This window comes from Colletotrichum jinshuiense, chromosome 4 (assembly GCF_051148585.1).
Source record: "Colletotrichum jinshuiense chromosome 4, complete sequence".
In the NCBI taxonomy this organism is placed as follows: domain Eukaryota; kingdom Fungi; phylum Ascomycota; class Sordariomycetes; order Glomerellales; family Glomerellaceae; genus Colletotrichum; species Colletotrichum jinshuiense.
In genome coordinates, this window is record NC_139311.1 from 5595079 (window position 1) to 5615252 (window position 20174).

A 20174-nucleotide genomic window follows, 5' to 3' on the forward strand; every position below is an offset into this window, starting at 1 on the left:
AAAGTTTTGAAGCCTTAACCGACAAGATCTGGTGCTGATCTTGAATCTCTCATCAGTTTATTATGAAAAGTAAAACAAGGTACCCAAGTGGGGATAAGGCATGTTTAAGATTACAATCAAGAGGCACCAGATTAAATGCTGTTGTTGTGTACGGAGACGATAAGAAATCTAAGCACAAAATATTACGCTTGGCGGTTCAGCTCAGCCACGACCCACACGGTCAGGTGACGTCAGACCCAGTCGGTTGTCGGCATCGCCTCATTAAGCCCCCTCTCTTGGTGAACAGAAATTTTCCAGTGACTGCTAGAACTCCTTTTTACATCTATATCGACAATCTGTGTTGCGATTTTTGACTCAAAACCATGGGCTGGAAAGATCACTTGAAACGTCTCAAGAATGAGGTTGAGCAGCTGATTGCGGAGCCGGGGTCTCAAGCCTCTCAGCAATCTCAAGCCCCGCCCCCTCAGCAGCAACATCAACAATTTGCTCCTCCACCGCAGCAGCAGCAACCGACGGGAGGACAGCCTGGCCATGTCTACTGGCAACCTCAGTTCAGACCTGATGTGCCGGTAACTCAGGACTGGGACGGGAAGATTGGGAATGGGTCGGATGGTTGGGGAAACCACGAGCTGCAGCACTACACCGCCGAGCAGCAGAATGTCTTCTAGTGAGTCTTGTGAGTCGTAAAGACTGGGAATTAATTGGCTGATATTCTTTGGACAGCACTCCGGATGGGAAGCTCGTGCTCCGAGCCATCGCCAACAACGGCTGTCCTCAGGCCGAGCAGAAATACACATCTGCCCGTTTGGTGAGCAGACAGACACTAGCGCGTGATCAGGGAGTTTTGACAGCTGTAATTCTGTCACCCTGTGCTGAGGGGATCTGGCCTGCTTTCTGGCTTCTTCCGCAGGAACCATTCGCATGGCCTACCGATGGTGAAGTTGACATCGCCGAAACCTGGAACGGAGACTGTGAGAACCACTCGTGTCTTCACTGGGGCCAGCACCACGAGCCTGACAAACACCGCGTTCTTGGCACTAAAATTCCTGATATGCAGTACCGACCTGTTAGGTACGACCTAGCGTGGGTGCAGCCAGGTGGACAACCCGGGCAGGGTAGGATGATCTGGTATATCGACGGAAGACCTGTGATGAAAGGGGATATTCCGCCTGGGACGCGGCCTATGAGAGATATGACTATCTTGTTGAATGTGGCGATGGGAGGCAATGTTTGCGGTGGGAAGACTCCGAGAGATGGATACTACGATATGGTCGTGCACCAACTGTTCATGGGAAGTGAGCCGGAGTACGGTGGTTGGCAAAGGTTTGAGAACGACTGGGCGCACACACAACTAGGCAACACGTACTAGGTCTCTGTACTGAAAATAGGCTTATTTGACGGCGCAGGAGCGTAGGCGCCAGGTTCTTTAGGCAAAGGTGGTTAGTTATTTCGCAAAAGCGAGGCTGTTGAGTTGTAAATACTGCAGTATTATTTTCTTTGCGTAGCTTGTGTTAGTGCGGGCTATAACCTAGTGGTATACCGATGTCCGTATGTCAATTGTTGTAAATATGCGTACTATATTTAGAAGGTAGTGATTCGGGTTCCCACGCTCATTATGGCACTATTTAAATGATTATCATTTTCATCCCATTTTCTTCACGATCGTCAAGTAAGGTATTGTTCATTGATTGCTATGTATTTGGCCTTACCTGCCATTGTTTTGTTGATCCATGGCAAACTTCAGGCCGAGAAAGCTGGCTCCGAGTTCTCACCTCTAGTTCCGCACCTTGACACGCAGACCAGGGCTTCCTCGTGCTGGGAAAGGAATGATGTAATCCTGGTTGATATCTATGTCTCTTTCTCTCGTCGTATCATATAACTCCAAAGTCGGTCCGTCTTGTCCTCGGTAAATGTCGTACTTGCGAACAATGGATGCCAGAACCATGGACATTTCCTGACGGGCAAAATTCATCCTGAAAAACATGTCAGTCTAGTCCAATGAATGTTATCAAACACAGCTGATGAGGGAATGGTTGAACCTACCCGATGCAGTTTCTCGTTCCTCTGGCAAATCCGATGAATGCTTTGTCGAGCCTGGGGTTGTCGATCCACCTTTGCGGACGGAACTCATGTGACTCTTCAAAGGCATCCGGGTTCATGTGTGAAATCTGGGTGGTCATGTTCGTCGATGTACCTGGTGGGAGAACGTATTCTTTGCCCTTTTTCTTGTCTTGGTACACGGTTGGTACCTCCGGCGAAACTCGGGGTAAGCGCGAGACGACGCCAGGGTGGACACGAACGGTCTCTTGGATGACGGCGCTCAAGTATGGTAGTTTCTCCACTTTGGAGAAGGTCGGCGCCTCATTTGGATCCGGCAGAGCCTTGGTAACCTCAGCCTTGACCTTCTCAAAGATCGAAGGATCCGAAAGAAGTTGAAAGATGGCGGCCTGGAGGGTGTACGCCGTCGTGCCTTCGCCAGCAAAGACGACCAGTTGTGCCTCGTGTGCGAGCCTGGCAATGGTCTTTTCCTCTTCTGGAAGCTTGCTGTTCAAAATGCCTTCAAAGATAGTGTTTTTGACACTTTCGGGGTTCTTTGAGTTTCTGATGTCCTCAACTTTCTCAATCCACATCTGCCTTGACGTTAGTCATTATTGCAACCGGATCGATTGTTTGTTTTGGTTGCCGCACGTACCATTTGCTTGTCCCACATCTCCGTCAAAGATGGGATGAATGTCTTTACAGCCCATGGGGGTGCCAGCGCCAGCAGGGTACCGACCCAGGGGAAATGGCAGAATGTGTGGTTAAGAATGAAAAAAACATCCGTAGATTGCATGTAGGGCATGGCAAAATCCTTTTTGTCCAGGAAATGGAACGAGTCACCAAATGCGTACTCAGTGATCAAGTCACTTGTGAAAGCCCGGAAGACATAGTGCAAGGGCAGAATTTCACCAGTCTTCCCGGCTGCTTCCAACCTGCTGAGAAACTTTGTCAAGTGGCTCTGAATAATGGGCTCCAATCGGCGAATACTAGCAGTGGAGAAGAAACCGCTAATAGCGTTCCGCCGCCTACGATGCATGTCATGGTCGATTGTTGCAACAATGGACTCCGCAGCTATGACAAGAATGGTCAGGATGCCGTTGTGGATACAAAGCTCACGGTTACAATAGGGGTGTCCTTACTTCCGGTTCGCCTTCCCGTGAAGAAGTACTTGTTGGTCTTTCTACCCGATCCCGGGAAGATGGAATCAATGAATTCTGGGTCGTTGAAGTGGACCTCGTGGGGGTTGATCCGAACGATTGGACCTGCAGTGAAGATCTAAGTCTTGGCTTTTTGACGAGTGGAGGTGACGGGGAAGCTTACCGTACTTTTCGTGCATTTGCGCGATCTTTCGATAATATTGGCCCCCCAAAAAGACATCATAATAGATTTCATACCAGTATGTCACGGCTACAAGAGAAAAGAGTGTTTTTAGCAAATCCTATATGTGACTTAGATGTAGTCGGTGTAAGGACAATCTTACCCGCCAACTTGGGTCCAGGAAGTCCCGAGAGAGGAGAAAGCGCCACTATACAATCAGCTTATTCAAGGGCTCTCGGGTATGGAAGTCATTAAAAGCTCATTGAGTCTTACATCGATATACAGTAAGAGAGGCAAGGTACGCGAACCATAGTGCTATGGCGAAGTATAGCGATGGAAGGCTGAATAGCCCTTGCTCCTTCCAGGCGCTGAACACGCTTGCCACCCAGGGTTGCTGGAGGAATGCTTCAAACGCCAACATAATTGGAAATTTTCTTTTTTTCTAGTGAAAATCTGTTGTAGAAAAAAAGGCCTGGAGGGATAATCGACACCTAGCAGGGCAGTCCGATAGAACAGATGAAAGCCGTTACCAACGACGCCGATGGGCCTGTTCATTATAATTGTAGTACTCTCTTCAGTGCATCGCGGCCTCCTCCGAACACAAGCTCCTTCATGCAATAATTTCATGTAATGCAGCCCCCATTTGGCACAATAAACCTAAAGGTTGCTTGCATCTACACAGCTTAGTGCAAGCGAGGTCTTTGCAGCAGAAGGATCATAAACCTTTCCATAGAAAGGCAAGCCTTATCTCAATGACCGGGACTCTGAATCATGTCAGATTATAGCGGTGCAGGCGGCGCAAACGGGGCGGCCCGAGGTCAGCCTGGCGAATATATAACCCCCGTAAGCACGTGATCATGTACGGTCAGCAGGATCCACCACCAGCATCCTGGGTTCACGAATGCATGCAAGCATCAGCGGCTGGTCGGCAAAGGCGCCCAGTGCAACGGTCCGCGTCTGCCTGCTCTAGGAAGCATATGGCTTATCATGTATGGTAATCATTAGCTTGACTCTCGCCCGACTCAGATGCGTTAATAGACCGGCCCACTTGACGATAGGCGTCTCCCTGACCTAGCCCTGTATGGCTTTGGTGCCAAGCACGCGATTCTCAAGATGCTTGCAACGGGAGGAAAAACTCCAGGTTACTGAAGTCACCAAATGCATGTTAGTTGAAGATGGACTGAGTCAGCTTTCCGTGGGATCCTCGAACCCTAGTCAAGAGGATGATGGTGGCTTGGAAAAAAACAATATCTCTTCCTTCCGAATGACCCGCGCGCAGTCCTTCAGCCCTGGATCTCACTCCGTCATACACCGCAGACGGGGTATCTTCAGCCCCTATTTTGATGCCAATGTTTCGATAGTTCGAGTTAGTGAGGGTTTTGTGCTGGGCATGGAGGATGCTGCCTGTATTGTGGAAATCGTAATAAAGTTGAACATCAGCATCTCTTAACGTCCAATCCGCCGATCTCGAAATTTGTCTCCGTCAGTTCCTCAGCATTTACAGGCTTTCTTTACAGATAGCACTTTTCCCCCAACATCGACTTACTGGGACACCAATTCTTCAAACATGCATGCTCATGCATTATTTCTTTTGGTCACGGCCGTGGCCTTGTCACCTCTGCCCCCAGTAATTGCCGTGCCTTTGAACGGCTCCACACAACTGGCAGGGTGTCGTTACCTACCGGGAGACTTCCAGTGGCCGGGCCCAGGTGATTGGAACAGATTGAATCGGACAATTGGAGGTAGACTCATTGCTGGAAAGCCTCTGGCACGGGTCTGCCATGGTTCCGCGTACGACGCTGCTGCTTGTGTCGACTTGCAGAAGAGATGGACTGAACCCCTAACATAGTGAGTGCTTCATGCAATGCACCTTGCATCTCATCTTACGGATGATCATTTGCTGATATCTAAGCAACAGCTTCACAGACCCTGTGAATGTCATGTCTCCGTACTGGCTGAACAATACCTGCAGCCCGTACGATGGCCCGAACGCAACGTGTACTTTGGGAAATATTGCATCTTACGCCATAAATGTTAGCAGTGCCGCAGATGTCATCACCGGACTTAACTTCGCCAAGAAAAACAACGTGCGAGTCAGTATTAAGAATACTGGCCACGATTACATCGGCAGATCAAACGGCGAGGGGTCCCTGGCTCTGTGGACGCACAACCTCAAGAATATCACATTCTTCAACTATAGCAGCACCGCATACACTGGCCCTGCAGCCAAGGTGTCTGCCGGTGTCCAGTTTTTTGAGGCCTACGCGGCTGCTGCTGGACATGGCTTACGAGTCGTTGGCGGTTTCTGCCCCACTGTCGGAATGGCCGGTGGTTATGTGCAAGGTGCCGGCCATGGCCCTCTGGGAGCCACTTATGGCCTTGCCGCCGATAACACGCTTGAGTTTGAGGTAGTGACTACCGAGGGGAGACATCTTGTGGCCTCGCGTACTCAGAACTCTGATCTCTACTGGGCTCTTAGTGGCGGAGGTGCCGGCAACTACGCCGTTGTTCTCTCTCTGACAACCAAGGCGCACCCTGATGGACGTGTTGCAGGAGGATCCCTCGCATTCGATAAGACAGAGGAGAGTTCCTTCTGGGCTGCGATCGAGGCATGGCAAAAGCATTTGCTAGTTCTCGACCAGATCCCGGGTTTCACCACCGTCTGGGGCTTCACGAACACATCCTTCAGCATTGCCTTTGCTACATTGCCAGGAGGAAATGCATCTGTTGTGGCCGATGCTTTGGACCCTTTCATTCAGGAGCTTTCCAGACTGAAGGTGGTGCCGTCAGCCTACGAGACCAGTGATCGCATAAGCTTCTACGAACACTATGAGCATTATACCGGCGCCCCTCCTTATGGGCCCTACACAACAAACGACGTTATTGGTGGCCGTCTCATTCAACGCTCTACAGTTGAGCACAACGCCACTAATCTTGTTTCTGTTCTGCGTGATATTGTCAACTCAGGGTTGCCATCGATACGCGTGAACGGCATTGCAGCAAACGTTACGCACGCGCGTGCAGGGAACAAGCCCGGTACCAACGCGGTCCTTCCAGCCTGGAGGGACTCCCTCTACTGGCTGAACATTGATGTTCTATTTGACCCCACTTCTTCTGTCTCGACGATACAAGACATCCAGGCCCAGGTGAACGGCTTCCAGGATCGCCTCAAACCCCTGACACCCGGTGGTGGGTCTTACATGAACGAGGGCACATTTGACAACGCTGACTGGAAGGCGGATTACTACGGCGCGAACTACGACGAGCTCCTGCGGGTGAAGAGGACATACGACCCTGAATTTATTTTATACGCCCACACCTCTGTCGGAGCGGACGAGGTGACAGTTGCCTCCGATGGGCGGATTTGCAAAAAGCGCTAGACCAAAGGAGACTAACGGTTTGGAAGCCCTTAATCCTGCATTGACCAGTCTATTTTGGAAGTTTTGCACACTCTAGAGATTCAAGTTCTTTTCCCGTGTTCACACACGTGTTTTTTTATTCTTTTTGCACCTGTTTTTGTCCTGCTCTGTTCTTTTCAAAAATACATTACCATTGTCGTGAAGTATTCGTATTTGTGGTACGAAAGCACTATTTGACTACTTGTGTTCCTTGCCTTCATGTGAATAAAAATAAGAACATTGATGCTTTCAAAAACTCTTTACGCTCGTTTATACCGGTCTTAGTTTGAACTATACTCTATTAATCTTACCTTCTTGATGTAAGTAGCAGAAGAAGTTCTGCTGCTGTATCCATACTAGCCAACATGTCATCATAAGCCCTGTAACTTTCAATACGTCGGGGGCATGGCAGGCCAGATCAGTGTAACAAGATCGGTGTTTTTGATTTCTCACAAATTTTTATGGAGTGAAAGCGTGAAATATCAAGACGCATTTGTCAATGGAGTGTATTTCTCCGAACGCAAATATTCCAAACTATAGCTCCGAAAGTAGAGTACAAGAAAGCCGGTGGTATCTAATCACCAAGGTAGCACAGCACCATCCCACTGGACCAGCTTTCCGCCATGGCTCTCTCGAGTGGCTTCCTCGACGACCTTGATAATTCCGTCAGTGACATCGCCGACCGACAAGGGCGCCTGTTCGTGTCCGAAATAGTGAGCACCGTTGTTTCCGAGATCAGTCTGGACCCAACTAAGATGACAGTCAGTTTTTGTGTCTCTCACATGCATGCCCATGCACACGGTTTCGGGGAATGTTTACCCCGGGTCAATAGGGAACGCAACCAGTTCCGGCTCCTCGCGGTGGATTGACTTGGTGAGCCAGTGTCCAACGACCTTTGAAGTGCCATAAGCCGCATTCGGCATGTCGAGTTGGTTCTAAAAGGTTAGTCCATGCGGAGGGATGCAGGGTCCTCGGGAGCAAATACCGTGAGCCAGGCAGAGCAGGAGCCAATGGTAATCCACTTTCCATTCTTAGACTTCTTCAACAAGGGAAGAGTTGCCTGGTACGTGAAGATAAGGCCATAAACGTTCGGCACGTAGTGGCCTTCAATCTCCTCAACGGTAATTTCAGAGACCTTGGGCCAGGCGAAGCACACACCGGCATTGGCGATGACGATGTCCAAGTGGTCGATACCCTGGGCTTCAAGCTGCTTCACCGCCTCAATCCCGTCGGTCTTGCTGGTGACATCGAACTTGACGACGACGAGCGAAGATCCCTCGCCCTTGGGGAGCTCTGCAAGCGCCTTTGCTGACTCGTGGCCCGGGTCCCGGACTGTGCCGACGACGGTGTGGTTGGGCTTAGCCAGGTACCGCTGGAGAAGACCCTTGCCAATGCCTCTGTTAGCGCCGGTGATGAGCACGATAGTCGAAGCCATATTGTCGTCTTCGTCGCGGGTTGCTCTTGATGGTGTGATAGGTCGGGTAATGCAGGGGAGATGTCGGAGGTGGTGAATTTGGTCAATCGAGTCTGATTGGGGTCAAGTACTCTTGATATCAATCTCAGTCCCCGCCCCGGACATTAATGGATTACAATAGTTGCTCATAAGCCTCCGACTGGCTGACAAATTGTAAACATCAAGATCCATGATCAATGCTTACCAGACAGGAGGACCAAGCCAACGAGCCGTTGGTGGCAGGATTGTGTGTTGGTTTACGGTGCTCTGTCAACTTTGGGTGTTCCCCTCATTTTCTCGGGCTTAGAGAAAGACTCCTCATGTGGCGCCCTGTTTTCGTTGAATCGGCGACACCTAGTCTGAAACACTCCAACCTAGGGTCCGTCATGTCAACTTTTCGGCAAGTGTACCCATAGTAATCGCGCCGATAGGCAGGTGGTGTTGTCGTTCACAGGAACAGCTTTCGATGCACAGTAATGTAGGTCATGCAAGGTCAGCATCATGCATATTGGTCCCGAATAAGCTTTCCGGTCCGGGGTTGTCATGCTGACCTTGCATATTGTAGGGCTTCGCCGCAGTGGAGTATCAGGCAGCGTGGGGGTCTGTCTAATGGCGTGCGATTGATAAAAATATGCCCGCCTGAATTACGCGAGTGTATTCCTGCCATTACGCAGAACATAGGAAACGCATGAGTTATGTAATGCTATCATGCATAACCAATGAGAATAAACCTGATTGTGCTTATGCTGGATGAGAGATGAAGACATCGCTACTCGCTCATGCAAACGCTCTCAGTACTATGCTAGCACGGGAGTTGCGAATCTCTCCATTAAACAGAGTATAGTGCAGGCATCGGACAGATCTAAAAAAAATAGGATGTACAGTATTTGTGCCTCAAATTATTATGTTTCGTAACTGTGCTGTCCTTTCATTCTCTCCAGTGAGCGCTAATCAAGTGTCTGCCTGCCCAATGTGCCCTCTGCGGATTAGGCACCTATGGAATCACTGACGAAGTCTATCATAGCTTGCCAAATCTCCTTGGATCCCTTCCCACTAAGCACAGTCAAGTGTCCTTTACCCTTGGCCAGGTACAGTTCTTTCCGTTCTCCAAAGCGCCCGAATGCTTCCTCTTGCTCCTCAGCTGGCGAAATATCATCCAGCTCAGGTATAATCATCTGCACTGGTGCCTTGACTAGCTCAAGTAGCTCTTTGGGCTGGAAAAGAGCTAGCTTGTGGTAAGTCTGCAACGTGATGCGGTCGCGGAAGTTCGGTGCCCCCCTATCAATGACAGCGTTCATAAAGCTGTATGCCTCCATCCCGCCGGGTCCCCCGGACCCTGCCATGCCGATGGGGTTCTCACCCTTGCTATTGAATGGTGGAAGCGTGAATGGCTCGTTTCCACGTAGCTGGGATTGTCGGTCTCGGATAAGCTGCGCAAATGCCTTCTCCCGTTTCTCTGGTTGGAAGAAGCTGAAGATCGGGCACACCATGACGAGTGCCTTAACACGCCGATCAACGGCAGCCGCACATGCGCTTACAGTAGCACCGAAAGACATGCCCCAGAGCACGATTTGGCGAGAATCCACACTAGGTAGGGCTGCAACATGTGTTATGATGTCTGGGAGCGACAGGTGTCAGTGGGTGCCACATGCGATGTGACGGCGTCACTGTGCCGCATTCCACGGTCATGGTCTAGGAATTTTGAATGCCGGTACTGACCTGAGAGATCTTCAGCCTGCTGCAGTGGGCTAATTTGGTTTCTTGGAAGCCCGTCGCTGTCTCCAATACTTCGAGGGTCGTAGATGATGGCATTGAAGCCCAAGGACTGGAACCACTCCGCCAGTTCTGGCAGGAGCATCTCCTTCACGCAATTGAACTACATAAATATTGTGAGTAGCTTGACTGGCAAGGTGATATTTCCATGCTGTTGAGATGCGACCTACGCCATGCGTCAAGATGATTGCGGGTGCTTGTCCATTGACGGCATACAATATTCCGCGAAGAATGACGCCGTCTATTGTCTTGAACTCTACTTTTTCACCGCGATCAGACATCTTGGAGAACAAGCGGCGACGGGACTTGGGAAGACCGTTTCTCGATATAGCTGATTTGGAGTAATATTTCTAGAATGACAGACAAATATAGTAAATTATTGAAAGAGAATGGGCGTGAGAAGTTGATTGTACGGATCTCAAAACGGGGACAGCTATAGTCACGTACATATCTCGACGCCCACTGCTTTTTATTGATATGGTACTATGTAACCACCTGGCCGTTTGTCTTTATCGAGTCATCACTGGTAGAGAGTAAAGCCCAGCGCTGGAAGCATCGGAACAAAGACGCAACCGAACCTACCGATGGATCTTGAGTCGACGGGGTCTGTCCCCACAATTCCATGCAAGCGCGTATCTCTTGATATCCATCACATCTGCGGTTAAGATGAAGAAACGCAAGAGGCAACAGCCCTGCGAGCTTACTGTGTTGACACTGCAGAATTATCTCACGCATTGCATAATTATGACCCACAGTCCGGTGCGGACGCGCTGTGGGCGGAAGATACCCGGAGCGGCCCGAAGCCCCTATCACCAGTCCGGCCATGCATGGCAAACCCCTGTCCATCTTGTTTAGCACTAATTAGGACTCATCCTTCATGAGTAGGATGCAAAGGTTCCCTTAATCTCTCACGAGTCGCACGATATCCTAAAGTTGCTCATGTAACGAAACTCAAAAACAAAAAATGCACCATGATGCTTACTCTGCAGGAGGCTTTTCCCAGATGCCGGTGAGTTGCAGTCCAGGGATACGATAAAGATATTCCAAACGTGGTATCTTGAACATGCGATTCAGTGAAGTTGACAAGAGGTATACAACGCCATTGGGGGCTGAATGCGCGACATGCACGTTAAGCTTGATAGGCTACTGGCCTAGATTGGCAAGGTTCCAACTTATTTCTGTCTCTTTCGTCAAGCGATAGTACAGGGCGTGGCGATTACTGATGCACAAGTCATTTATCTCATGCACGTTGAGCGGCAGTGTCAACGTTGTATGCGGGGCGAGGGGATCAGGAATGAGGGAATTTAGACGATCTTGAAGAATGATACTAGAGCGGCAAGCATTCAATCTTGATGCAATGCCCTTGAAGGATGGCGATGTCAGATTAGGCCCAATAATCGGCTTGTGGTTGCTGATCGGGCATGGAGGCTGTACTATCGTATCATGGGATGGACAACGCCGAAGAACGACGAGCACTCGGACTCAACGGAGTTACCTATCTTGTATCGGAAATGATAGTTTCAGTGTACTGTAAAGTGGCTAGGACGACAATCATAAAGACTTGAGAGATGTATGATCTAAGCACCCTGAGGTTTCTATTAAGGCCAGCATAACTTCCAGTCATCCCATCTTCAAGCGGCAGAGAAGAGTCTTCTTTATCTCCATTCATACAAAATTTCACTTATAAACCAGGAACCTTTGCAACCCAAGTTCCATTCTTTTCTTCTAAGTCGGCCCTCAGACAAGATGTCAGCAACACAACAGACCAGAGAGCCGGTCGCCATCGTTGGCATTGCTTGTCGACTCCCAGGTGGTAACACCAACCCTCAGAAACTATGGGAGTTCCTCAAGAGGGGAGGCATTGCGTCAAACAAGGTACCAAAGTCGAGGTTCAACCTTGAGGGCCACTGGGATGGCTCTCAGAAACCACGCACTATGAGACCTCTTGGCGGCATGTTCCTGGAGGACATTGATCCTGCCGACTTCGACGCCTCTTTCTTCGAGATTTCGAGAACAGAGGCCGTGTCTATGGATCCCAACCAGCGCCAGATGCTCGAGGTTGTGTACGAAGGCCTTGAGAACGCCGGCATTCCCTTGGAGAGTTTAGATGGAGCTCCAGTCGGATGCTTTGTCGGGTCGTATGCATCAGGTTAGCAAAATTCCTTCAGAATCATAGTGTGTCACTAACTCGGTCATTCTAGACTATGGCGACATGCAGGCCAGAGATCCGGAAGATAGGCCAGCTGCTATCACAGTTGGTGTTGGCCGCTCAATCATGGCCAACAGACTGAGTCATTTCTTGAACATCAAAGGACCTAGGTAAGAGAAACCCCACCTGTCCTAAGAGGATTGACTGACTCACAGCAATTTAGTATGACAATCGATACTGCTTGCTCGGGCAGCTTGGTCGGCATCGATGTGGCCAGCCGATACCTTCAGACAAGGGAGATCGATGCTGCCATTATTGCCACAAGCAACCTCTATCTCAACCCGGAGCATGTTATGGACATCGGTGGCGTCGGCCATGCTCACTCACCCACTGGCCTTTGCCACACCTTTGACATTTCCGCCGACGGCTACGTAAAGGCAGAGGCAGTGAGCGCCGTTATCATTAAAAGGCTCTCTGACGCTATCCGCGATAGGGATCCTATCAGAGCCGTTATCCTGGGCTCTTCCACCAACAGCGATGGTAGAACACCTGGCATCGCCAGTCCCAGTGCCGAAGCCCAGGCGGTAGCCATCCGGGCTGCTTATGCCAGTGCAGGGATCACCAACTTCAATGACACGGCGTATCTCGAATGCCACGGCACCGGAACACAAGTATGATATCACCCCCTCAACACTGAAGTTATATAGTTGACATTTTTGTTAGGCTGGAGACCCTACCGAGGTCAAAGGTGCGGCGTCTGTTTTTGCGGAGACTCGTCCAGCGGATAAACCCCTCATCATTGGTTCGGTAAGTACTACATTGTCGTTGACTAATGATATAAGTCGGTTCATGAACACATAGTAATTATAATCATGTGCAATAGATCAAGAGCAATGTTGGCCACGCCGAGCCTTCAGCTGGTATCTCTGGTCTTATCAAGGCTGTCTTGGCTACCGAGACAGGAATTATCCCCGGAAACCCCACTTTTGAGAACCCAAGCCCGAAGAGTAAGTGACTATGTTCCTAGCTAACGGCCTGAGAATGTCCGTCATACTTACATTGTTGGTGTGACCAGTTGACTTCACGGGCTTGAGAGTCAAGGCTTCTCGCACTGCCCTGCCGTGGCCTGCAGGCGCTCCTCGCCGAGCCAGTATCAACTCGTTCGGATATGGAGGCTCCAATGCCCACCTGATCCTGGAACAGCGCACTATTCCAGGAGGTCCGCGTCACGTCTCGTCTTACATTTCCGAGGACGGCGAGTTTTCTCTTGATGATGACGACTCGGAGGTCCCGTACACCTTGGTGATCTCAGCTAACGACAACGCCTCATTGCGTGCCAACATCAAGTCATTGAGCAATCACCTAATTAACCCGCGTGTCAAGGTTAATCTTCCAGATCTGGCATACACCCTGTCAGAGCGTAGGACAAAACTTTGGCACCGAGCTTTCGTCACAACGAGGAGCCTGACTGACTTGGACGAGAACGCCTTCACTATTGGGAAGAAGAGCGCCGAGACCCCGCGTATCGGCTTTGTCTTTACTGGGCAGGGTGCTCAGTGGCCTCAGATGGGCAAGGATCTTCTGCAATATTTCCCTTGGACCCGTTCAATTCTGGAGGAACTTGACACTGTCCTCCAGAGCCTGCCTGATCCCCCATCATGGTCACTCATCAACGAGTTGACCGAGTCGCGAACCCCGGAGCACCTGCGCCAGCCCGAGTTCTCGCAGCCGCTTGTCACCGCTCTCCAGCTGTGCCTTATTGCTGTGCTTGAGAGCTGGGGCATCAAGCCCCAGAGTGTGGTCGGACACTCCTCCGGTGAGATCGCCGCCGCGTATGCTGCTGGCTTCCTTGACCGAGCAGGTGCCATCAAGGCCTCGTTTTACCGCGGACGTGCGGCCCTGAATCGCCAGGCCGAGGCCGAGAGAGATGTTGGTATGTTGGCCGTGGGCGTTGGAGCCGAAGTCCTCTCGGCCTACCTGGAGAAATACGCCGGCGAGGCTTGGATCGCCTGCTTCAACAGCCCCAGCAGTCTGACTGTCTCTGGTAGGCGTGCTCCTCTCGAAGCCCTGGCGGCAGAGCTGAAGGCGGACGGCCATTTCGCTCGACTTCTTCAAGTCGATCTAGCTTACCATTCTCCTCTCATGGGCGTCATTGGAGATGAGTACGAGAAGCTCCTGTCTACAGACTTCGCCTCACTCGAGGGATCGCCCGAGGTGTCCATGTTCTCCTCTGTTACAGGTAGCAAGAAAGTCACCACCACCGACGGCGCCTACTGGAAGGCCAACATGATCTCGCCCGTCAAATTCAACGAGGCCGCCAAAGAGCTGCTCTCTGGCGAGAACAGTGCCAACTTCATCATCGAGATCGGCCCTTCGGGTGCTCTGGGCGGCCCCATCTCCCAGATTCTGAAGTCTCTCCCTAACGGCGCTGAGATCTCGTCCTTTGCCGCATGGTCTCGCGGTGCTAGCGCTGGAAAAACATTGTTTGACCTCGCTGGGCGCCTGTTTGTCGCGGGAGGCTCTGTCAACCTGGCAACTGTCAACCGTTATCCGTCGGATGGGGCGGAGACTGAAAGTCTTCCAAGCACCATCATCGACCTTCCCAACTATGTGTGGAACCACTCCGTAAAGTATTGGCATGAGAACGCGGCTAGCAAGGACTGGCGATTCAAGCAGTACGTCAACCATGACCTTCTTGGCAGCAAAGTGCTCGGTACCACATGGAGGTCACCCACCTGGCGGAAGCTGCTGGACATCGCCGATGTGCCGTGGCTGAAGGACCACAAGATGGGAGACGACATCCTCCTCCCAGGATCCGGCTTCATTACCATGGCCGTTGAGGCGCTGTATCAAAAAACGAGGGCCACAGCTACTGAGGACGTCATCATCAACTCTCCCAACGACTTGTCCTACAGATTCAGGAATGTCCGGTTCGACAAAGCCTTGGTGCTGGAAGAGGGTGTGGAGTCGGCCATCACGCTTTCTCTGACTCAGCAGCCCGGAAGCAAAGATTGGCACGAGTTCCGCATCTCTACAAACATGGCAGATGTCTTTGTTGAGCACTGCACCGGCCTGATCAGGGTGCAAGACCCCGTTGAGGAGACACTTTCTGAGGCCGACCGCCGTCCCCTGGAATTCCCAACGTCCGCAAAGATCTGGTACAAGGCGCAGACGAACATCGGCTACGGCTTCGGTCCCGATTTCCAGAAGGTCAAGAAGGTCGAATCTCTAAGCGGCCAGCGACGTGGTCGCAGCTTGGTTGCTCTCGATGAGCCCAAGTCAAAGTGGTCACCCCAGTCCTACTACCCGATCCACCCGGCATCGCTCGACGGATGCTTCCAGACCGTCACACCAGCTCTGTGGGCCGGAGAGCACAGCTCGCTTAATGCCGTCTTGGTCCCGTCAATCATCGATGATCTGGTGATCAACAAGGTCAACCAGGGCCTCAAGGAAGGTCTCTCTCTCGCAAGCTCGGAGTATTCTGGTCGTGGTCGCCTAGAAGAAGCGAAGAGCTACCTCGCCAACTGCACCGTCTACGATCCTGAGACCGGCGCGCTGCTCATGCAGATGCAAGGCCTTCGCTTTGCCAAGCTCGACGTAATTCCTAAGCCGGATACCCACGTCTTTGATCGTGTCAGCTGGAAGCCGGATGTGAGCCTGCTCACACAGCAGAACTTGACCACCCTGACCCCTGTGGCCGACCTCAATACTATCATTGACTTTGTTAGTCACAAAAAGCCTACCCTGAAGGTTCTTGAGATCAACTTCGACAGCAGCGACGCCGCTTCCACCTGGTTCGGAGCTGAGGACCAGACGCCAAGAGCTGCTTACTCTCAATATGACTTTGCTTCTACCGACGCCAAGCTCCTTGTTGGTGTCCAGACCAAGTATGAAGAAAAGAGGAACTCGTCGTTCCTTTTGGTCAACGCCGACAGCGACGCTCTTGGGCTGCCACAAGAAGCATCGTACGACCTTGCCATCGTCAAGGTCGCGAAGACCGCCTCTCCGGGTTTTGACCAGTTCATCAACAAGTTGAAGCCGCACTTATCCGATGCTGGGTACATCCTCGTGGTTCAGGATGCGCATGCACAGGAGCGCAAACACGTAATTTCCTCGCCTCCCAGGTCCGACTCGCCAGAGATTGCGGAGACTCCAGCGACCCCCGGCACGCCTTCTGAATCAGTCAACTCCGATCTCCCGCCCGAGACTCCTTTTACCAATGTTTCCACGCCTAGTGAAGGGGGCGACGCTAAAGACAAGACTCTCGGATCCGAGGGATTTACCGGTGAAGCGATCCAGCGGCTGCTCGACGCCGACCCAGTCCAGGCGGCGCTCGAGTCAAACGATTTCGGCTCAAAGCTGCGTGGCTCGGCCTGGGCGCTTTACACATCCCATGCAAACAGCAACAAGGAGCAATCTTCTAGCACTCTGCATGCCATCCGTCTTTCTCCGACGACTCCAGCACTGGAATCCTCACTGAAGGCCAAGCTGGAAAGCTCCGGGTGGAACATCATTGAGCAAACAGGCCCGGTGTCAGCTGATAACTTGCCTTCAGGCGCATCAGTCCTAATCCTTGACGAGCTCTATGCACCCATACTCACAAAGATCAACGGGGAACAGTGGGACGCCCTGAAGACGCTCATCAGCGCCGGAAACAACATTCTCTGGGTTACGCGGGGAGCTCAGCTCAAGGTCAGCGACCCCAACACCGCTCTCGCCCACGGTCTCTTCCGCGTGGCCCGTAGAGAGGACGTCAGTGTCAATGTCACCGTCCTTGATGTTGAATCAAGCACCGGGCCGACCACGACTGCGGCAATTGACTCGATTCTGCGAGCTGCACAGAGCGGCTCCAAGCCCGGCTCCAAGGAGGCTGTGGAGACCGAGTTCACTGAGCGCGGCGGTGTTATCTATGTCCACAGAGTCGTGCAGGATACCAAGGTCAACGAGTTCAAGCGCGCAGAGAAGGAGGGTGCCGAGGCCGTCTTGAAGAACCTGCACGAAACCGAGGCGGCTGTGCAGCTGAGATCGGAACGCGTGGGCACTTTCCAGAGCCTCATGTGGAACGAGACGGATGTTGGCGTGGTTCCTGTTGAAGAGGGCAAGGTCGAGGTTGAGGTGTTTGCTGTAGGCGTCAATTTCAAGGTAAGCAGAGGGGCTGTGACAAAAGTAAAAATGGGTAAAGGTATTTGGCTGACATTTCTCTTTAGGACGTCGCGGTGGCGATGGGAATCGTTCCCGAGAATGAGTACACCATCGGTTACGAGGCCGCCGGCGTGGTCAAGAGACTCGGCCCGGGTGTGACCAAGTTCAAGGAAGGAGACCGGGTGTGCTTCTTGAATGGCGGTAGTTACGCCAACAGACTCCAGGTCTCCACGGGCCGCACCCATGTCATCCCAGACTGGATGAGCTTTGAGGTTTGTTTCCGAGCTGAACCCAAGGTTGCAGCATAACATGCTAACTATGCTCCAGGATGCCGCGACCATTCCCTCGGTGTATCTCTGCTCCATCTACTCCCTATTTGACATTGCCAACTTGAAGGAAGGCCAAGTAAGTGCAGGTGCGGGACGCAAAGTAAACAGGAACAAGCTAACCATTGCAGTCTGTGCTCATCCACTCAGCCTCCGGCGGTGTTGGAATCGCGTGCATTCAGCTGGCGCAGTATAAGAAGGCGGAGGTGGGTTTCCAAAAGCATAAACCACCCGTGAACCTCTGAACGTGAACTGACAGATGCAACAGATCTATGTCACCGTCGGTACGGAGGAGAAGCGACAATTCCTGGAGGAAAACTACGGCATCCCTCGCAGCCGCATGTTCTCCTCCCGCAACACCAAGTTCGCCAAGGAGATCCTGGCGGCAACAGGCGGCCACGGCGTCGACGTGATTGTCAACTCACTCACTGGGGAGCTCCTCGACGCATCATGGAGAATAATCGCCGATGGCGGCACCATGGTCGAGATCGGAAAGAAGGACATTGTCGACCGCAACACGCTGTCCATGGAGCCGTTCGACCGCAACGCATCATTCAGGGCGATGGACTTCTCCTACACGCAGGACATCAGGGACCCGTTGATCGAGAGGTTCGTTTCCCCTGTATTGAAGCAAATTGTTCAACTCAGATTGGAATCTTTACTAACGATCTTACTACTTAGACTGCTGGATGAAATTTTTGTCCTCGTCGATGGGGGCCACATCAAGCCTATCCACCCCATCACCACATTCGGCTTCAATGCCGTCCCGGCCGCGCTGGCGTACATCCGAAGCGGCCGGCACATCGGCAAGGTCGTCATCTCCGACGGCGACAACAAGGACGTGCAGGTTCCCATCAGGCCGGCAACCCGCAAGCTAAGCCTAAGAGCCGACGCCTCGTATGTCATCGTGGGTGGTCTTAAGGGCCTATGCGGGTCCCTAGCCATCCACATGGCGCGCCACGGAGCTAGACACATCATCGCCGTGAGCCGCAGCGGCATCGACGACGCGGCATCGCAGAAGGCAGTGAAGAACTGCCTGGCGTACGGCTGTGAGGTCGTTGAGGCCAAGGGCGATGTCGCGGACATCGGCTTCCTCCGGGGAGTCTTTAAGTCGGCGTCGCCCAAGGTTGCCGGTATCATCCAGGGCGCCATGGTGTTGAGAGTGAGTACATCGAAATCATGTCATTTGCCGGCCGCAGAGCTAACGAACTATCAGGACAAGCCTTATGAGACCATGACACTCGATGACTACCATACCGCCATCCACGCCAAGTTCAGCGGCACCTGGAACCTCCACCGGGTGTCGGAGGAGCAGCAGCAGCCCCTGGACTTCTTCACACTACTCTCGAGTATCTCGGGCATCGTCGGCAACAAGGGACAGGCCAACTACTCGGCGGGCAACACGTTCCTGGACGCGTTCGCGGACTACCGGCGCTCGCTCGGCCTCCGGGCGAACTCGGTGGACCTCGGCCTCATCCAGGACGTGGGATACGTCGCCGAGCAGGAGGGCTTCGAAGCGCGGTTCGACACGCGGCAGTGGACGCCCATCACGGAGGGCACGCTGCGCAAGATCCTCAGCTACTCGATCCTGCAGCAGGACGACGCGACGGGGGCGGCCATCAACGCGGACAGCGCGGCGCAGCTCATCACGGGCATCGGGTTCCCGCTGCCGGAGGACGCCGACATCAAGCGGGACGCGCGGTTCGGGTACTTGTTCCAGAACAGCGGGGCGGGGTCGGACGTCAAGGAGGGCGGATCCGGCAAGAAGGGCGACGAGAACGTGCGGGCTTTCCGCACGCTGCACAAGTCGGGCTCGGACCGGGCGGGACTGGTGAAGATCGGCGTCGAGGTGGTGGCGGCGCAGCTCGCCAAGATCCTCCGGCTGGAGACGGAGATCGAGCCGGCGAAGCCGCTCATGGCGTTCGGGCTGGACTCACTGGCGGCGGTCGAGTTACGCAACTGGATCCGGCTAGAGCTGGGCGCCGAGCTGACGACGCTGGACATCACCAACGCCAGCTCGCTGAACGCGCTCGGCGACAAGCTGGTGTCGAAGCTGACGCAAAATGCTGCGGCCAGCTCATGATCTTGGCCAGGGCGGTTTCCTGAATAGATACATTACTTTATAAAATCATACAAATGAGGCGTTTGATAGGGAAGAACGCGTCCATCAGGGGCGAGATGTTTACGCTTACAGGATTTGTAAAACTCACGTGAGAATGACAAAAGTGACCTTTAGGGTTGATAACAGAGAGAGAGAAATATAAATAGGAAGAGTTAGAGAGTAGGCTATAGGAAGAAAATATGAGTTTCAAGATGCAGAGAAATACATAGACAAGCATAAACCTCTGAGTGAAAGACTCAAAAGTTCTCGAGACCAGGCTTGGTGATGTGACCTGAAGACCAGCTCAACATACTACATCTTTAAGATGTGGTTTTGTGAGTCGGATGCAATACAACAGTAAGCAATAGCACAGTACATAACACTAATAAGTAGCACACTATTTTTGCTATTAACACCTAAGCCTATTTAAAGTACCCCCGCGCTCCCACATCAGCGGGCCTGCGCTTTAGCCAAT

The 20174-nt window shown here is 52.2% G+C and overlaps 6 protein-coding genes across 6 annotated transcripts; 3 read left to right on the forward strand and 3 right to left on the reverse strand.

Moving 5' to 3' along the window:
• Nucleotides 1-362: 362 nt before the first annotated feature.
• EsH8_IV_001431 (concanavalin A-like lectin/glucanase domain-containing protein) lies at nt 363-1369 on the forward strand (the record flags this gene model as incomplete). The annotated part of the gene is made up of 2 exons (XM_083266321.1): nt 363-667; nt 724-1369. 2 exons carry the CDS (start codon nt 363-365, stop codon nt 1367-1369), a joined length of 951 nt encoding a protein of 316 aa, XP_083125216.1.
• Nucleotides 1370-1774: 405 nt separating this feature from the next.
• On the reverse strand, nt 1775-3778 carry EsH8_IV_001432 (cytochrome P450; the record flags this gene model as incomplete). The annotated part of the gene is made up of 7 exons (XM_083266322.1): nt 1775-1973; nt 2044-2630; nt 2693-3111; nt 3180-3302; nt 3361-3447; nt 3521-3565; nt 3631-3778. 7 exons carry the CDS (start codon nt 3776-3778, stop codon nt 1775-1777), a joined length of 1608 nt encoding a protein of 535 aa, XP_083125217.1.
• A 1519-nt stretch (nt 3779-5297) lies between these two features.
• Nucleotides 5298-6737, forward strand: EsH8_IV_001433 (FAD-binding oxidoreductase; the record flags this gene model as incomplete). The annotated part of the gene is made up of 1 exon (XM_083266323.1): nt 5298-6737. One exon carries the CDS (start codon nt 5298-5300, stop codon nt 6735-6737), a length of 1440 nt encoding a protein of 479 aa, XP_083125218.1.
• A 596-nt stretch (nt 6738-7333) lies between these two features.
• On the reverse strand, nt 7334-8190 carry EsH8_IV_001434 (SDR family oxidoreductase; the record flags this gene model as incomplete). The annotated part of the gene is made up of 3 exons (XM_083266324.1): nt 7334-7505; nt 7575-7690; nt 7741-8190. 3 exons carry the CDS (start codon nt 8188-8190, stop codon nt 7334-7336), a joined length of 738 nt encoding a protein of 245 aa, XP_083125219.1.
• Nucleotides 8191-9194: 1004 nt separating this feature from the next.
• Nucleotides 9195-10262, reverse strand: EsH8_IV_001435 (alpha/beta hydrolase; the record flags this gene model as incomplete). Its single annotated transcript, XM_083266325.1, has 3 exons — nt 9195-9826; nt 9928-10084; nt 10152-10262. The coding sequence occupies 3 exons, from the start codon at nt 10260-10262 to the stop codon at nt 9195-9197; spliced, it is 900 nt and encodes a 299-aa protein (XP_083125220.1).
• A 1465-nt stretch (nt 10263-11727) lies between these two features.
• EsH8_IV_001436 (type I polyketide synthase) lies at nt 11728-19681 on the forward strand (the record flags this gene model as incomplete). Its single annotated transcript, XM_083266326.1, has 12 exons — nt 11728-12130; nt 12183-12300; nt 12354-12801; nt 12854-12937; nt 13014-13137; nt 13206-17272; nt 17338-17544; nt 17600-17677; nt 17730-17804; nt 17867-18207; nt 18280-18760; nt 18815-19681. The coding sequence occupies 12 exons, from the start codon at nt 11728-11730 to the stop codon at nt 19679-19681; spliced, it is 7293 nt and encodes a 2430-aa protein (XP_083125221.1).
• Between the last annotated feature and the right edge of the window lie 493 nt (nt 19682-20174).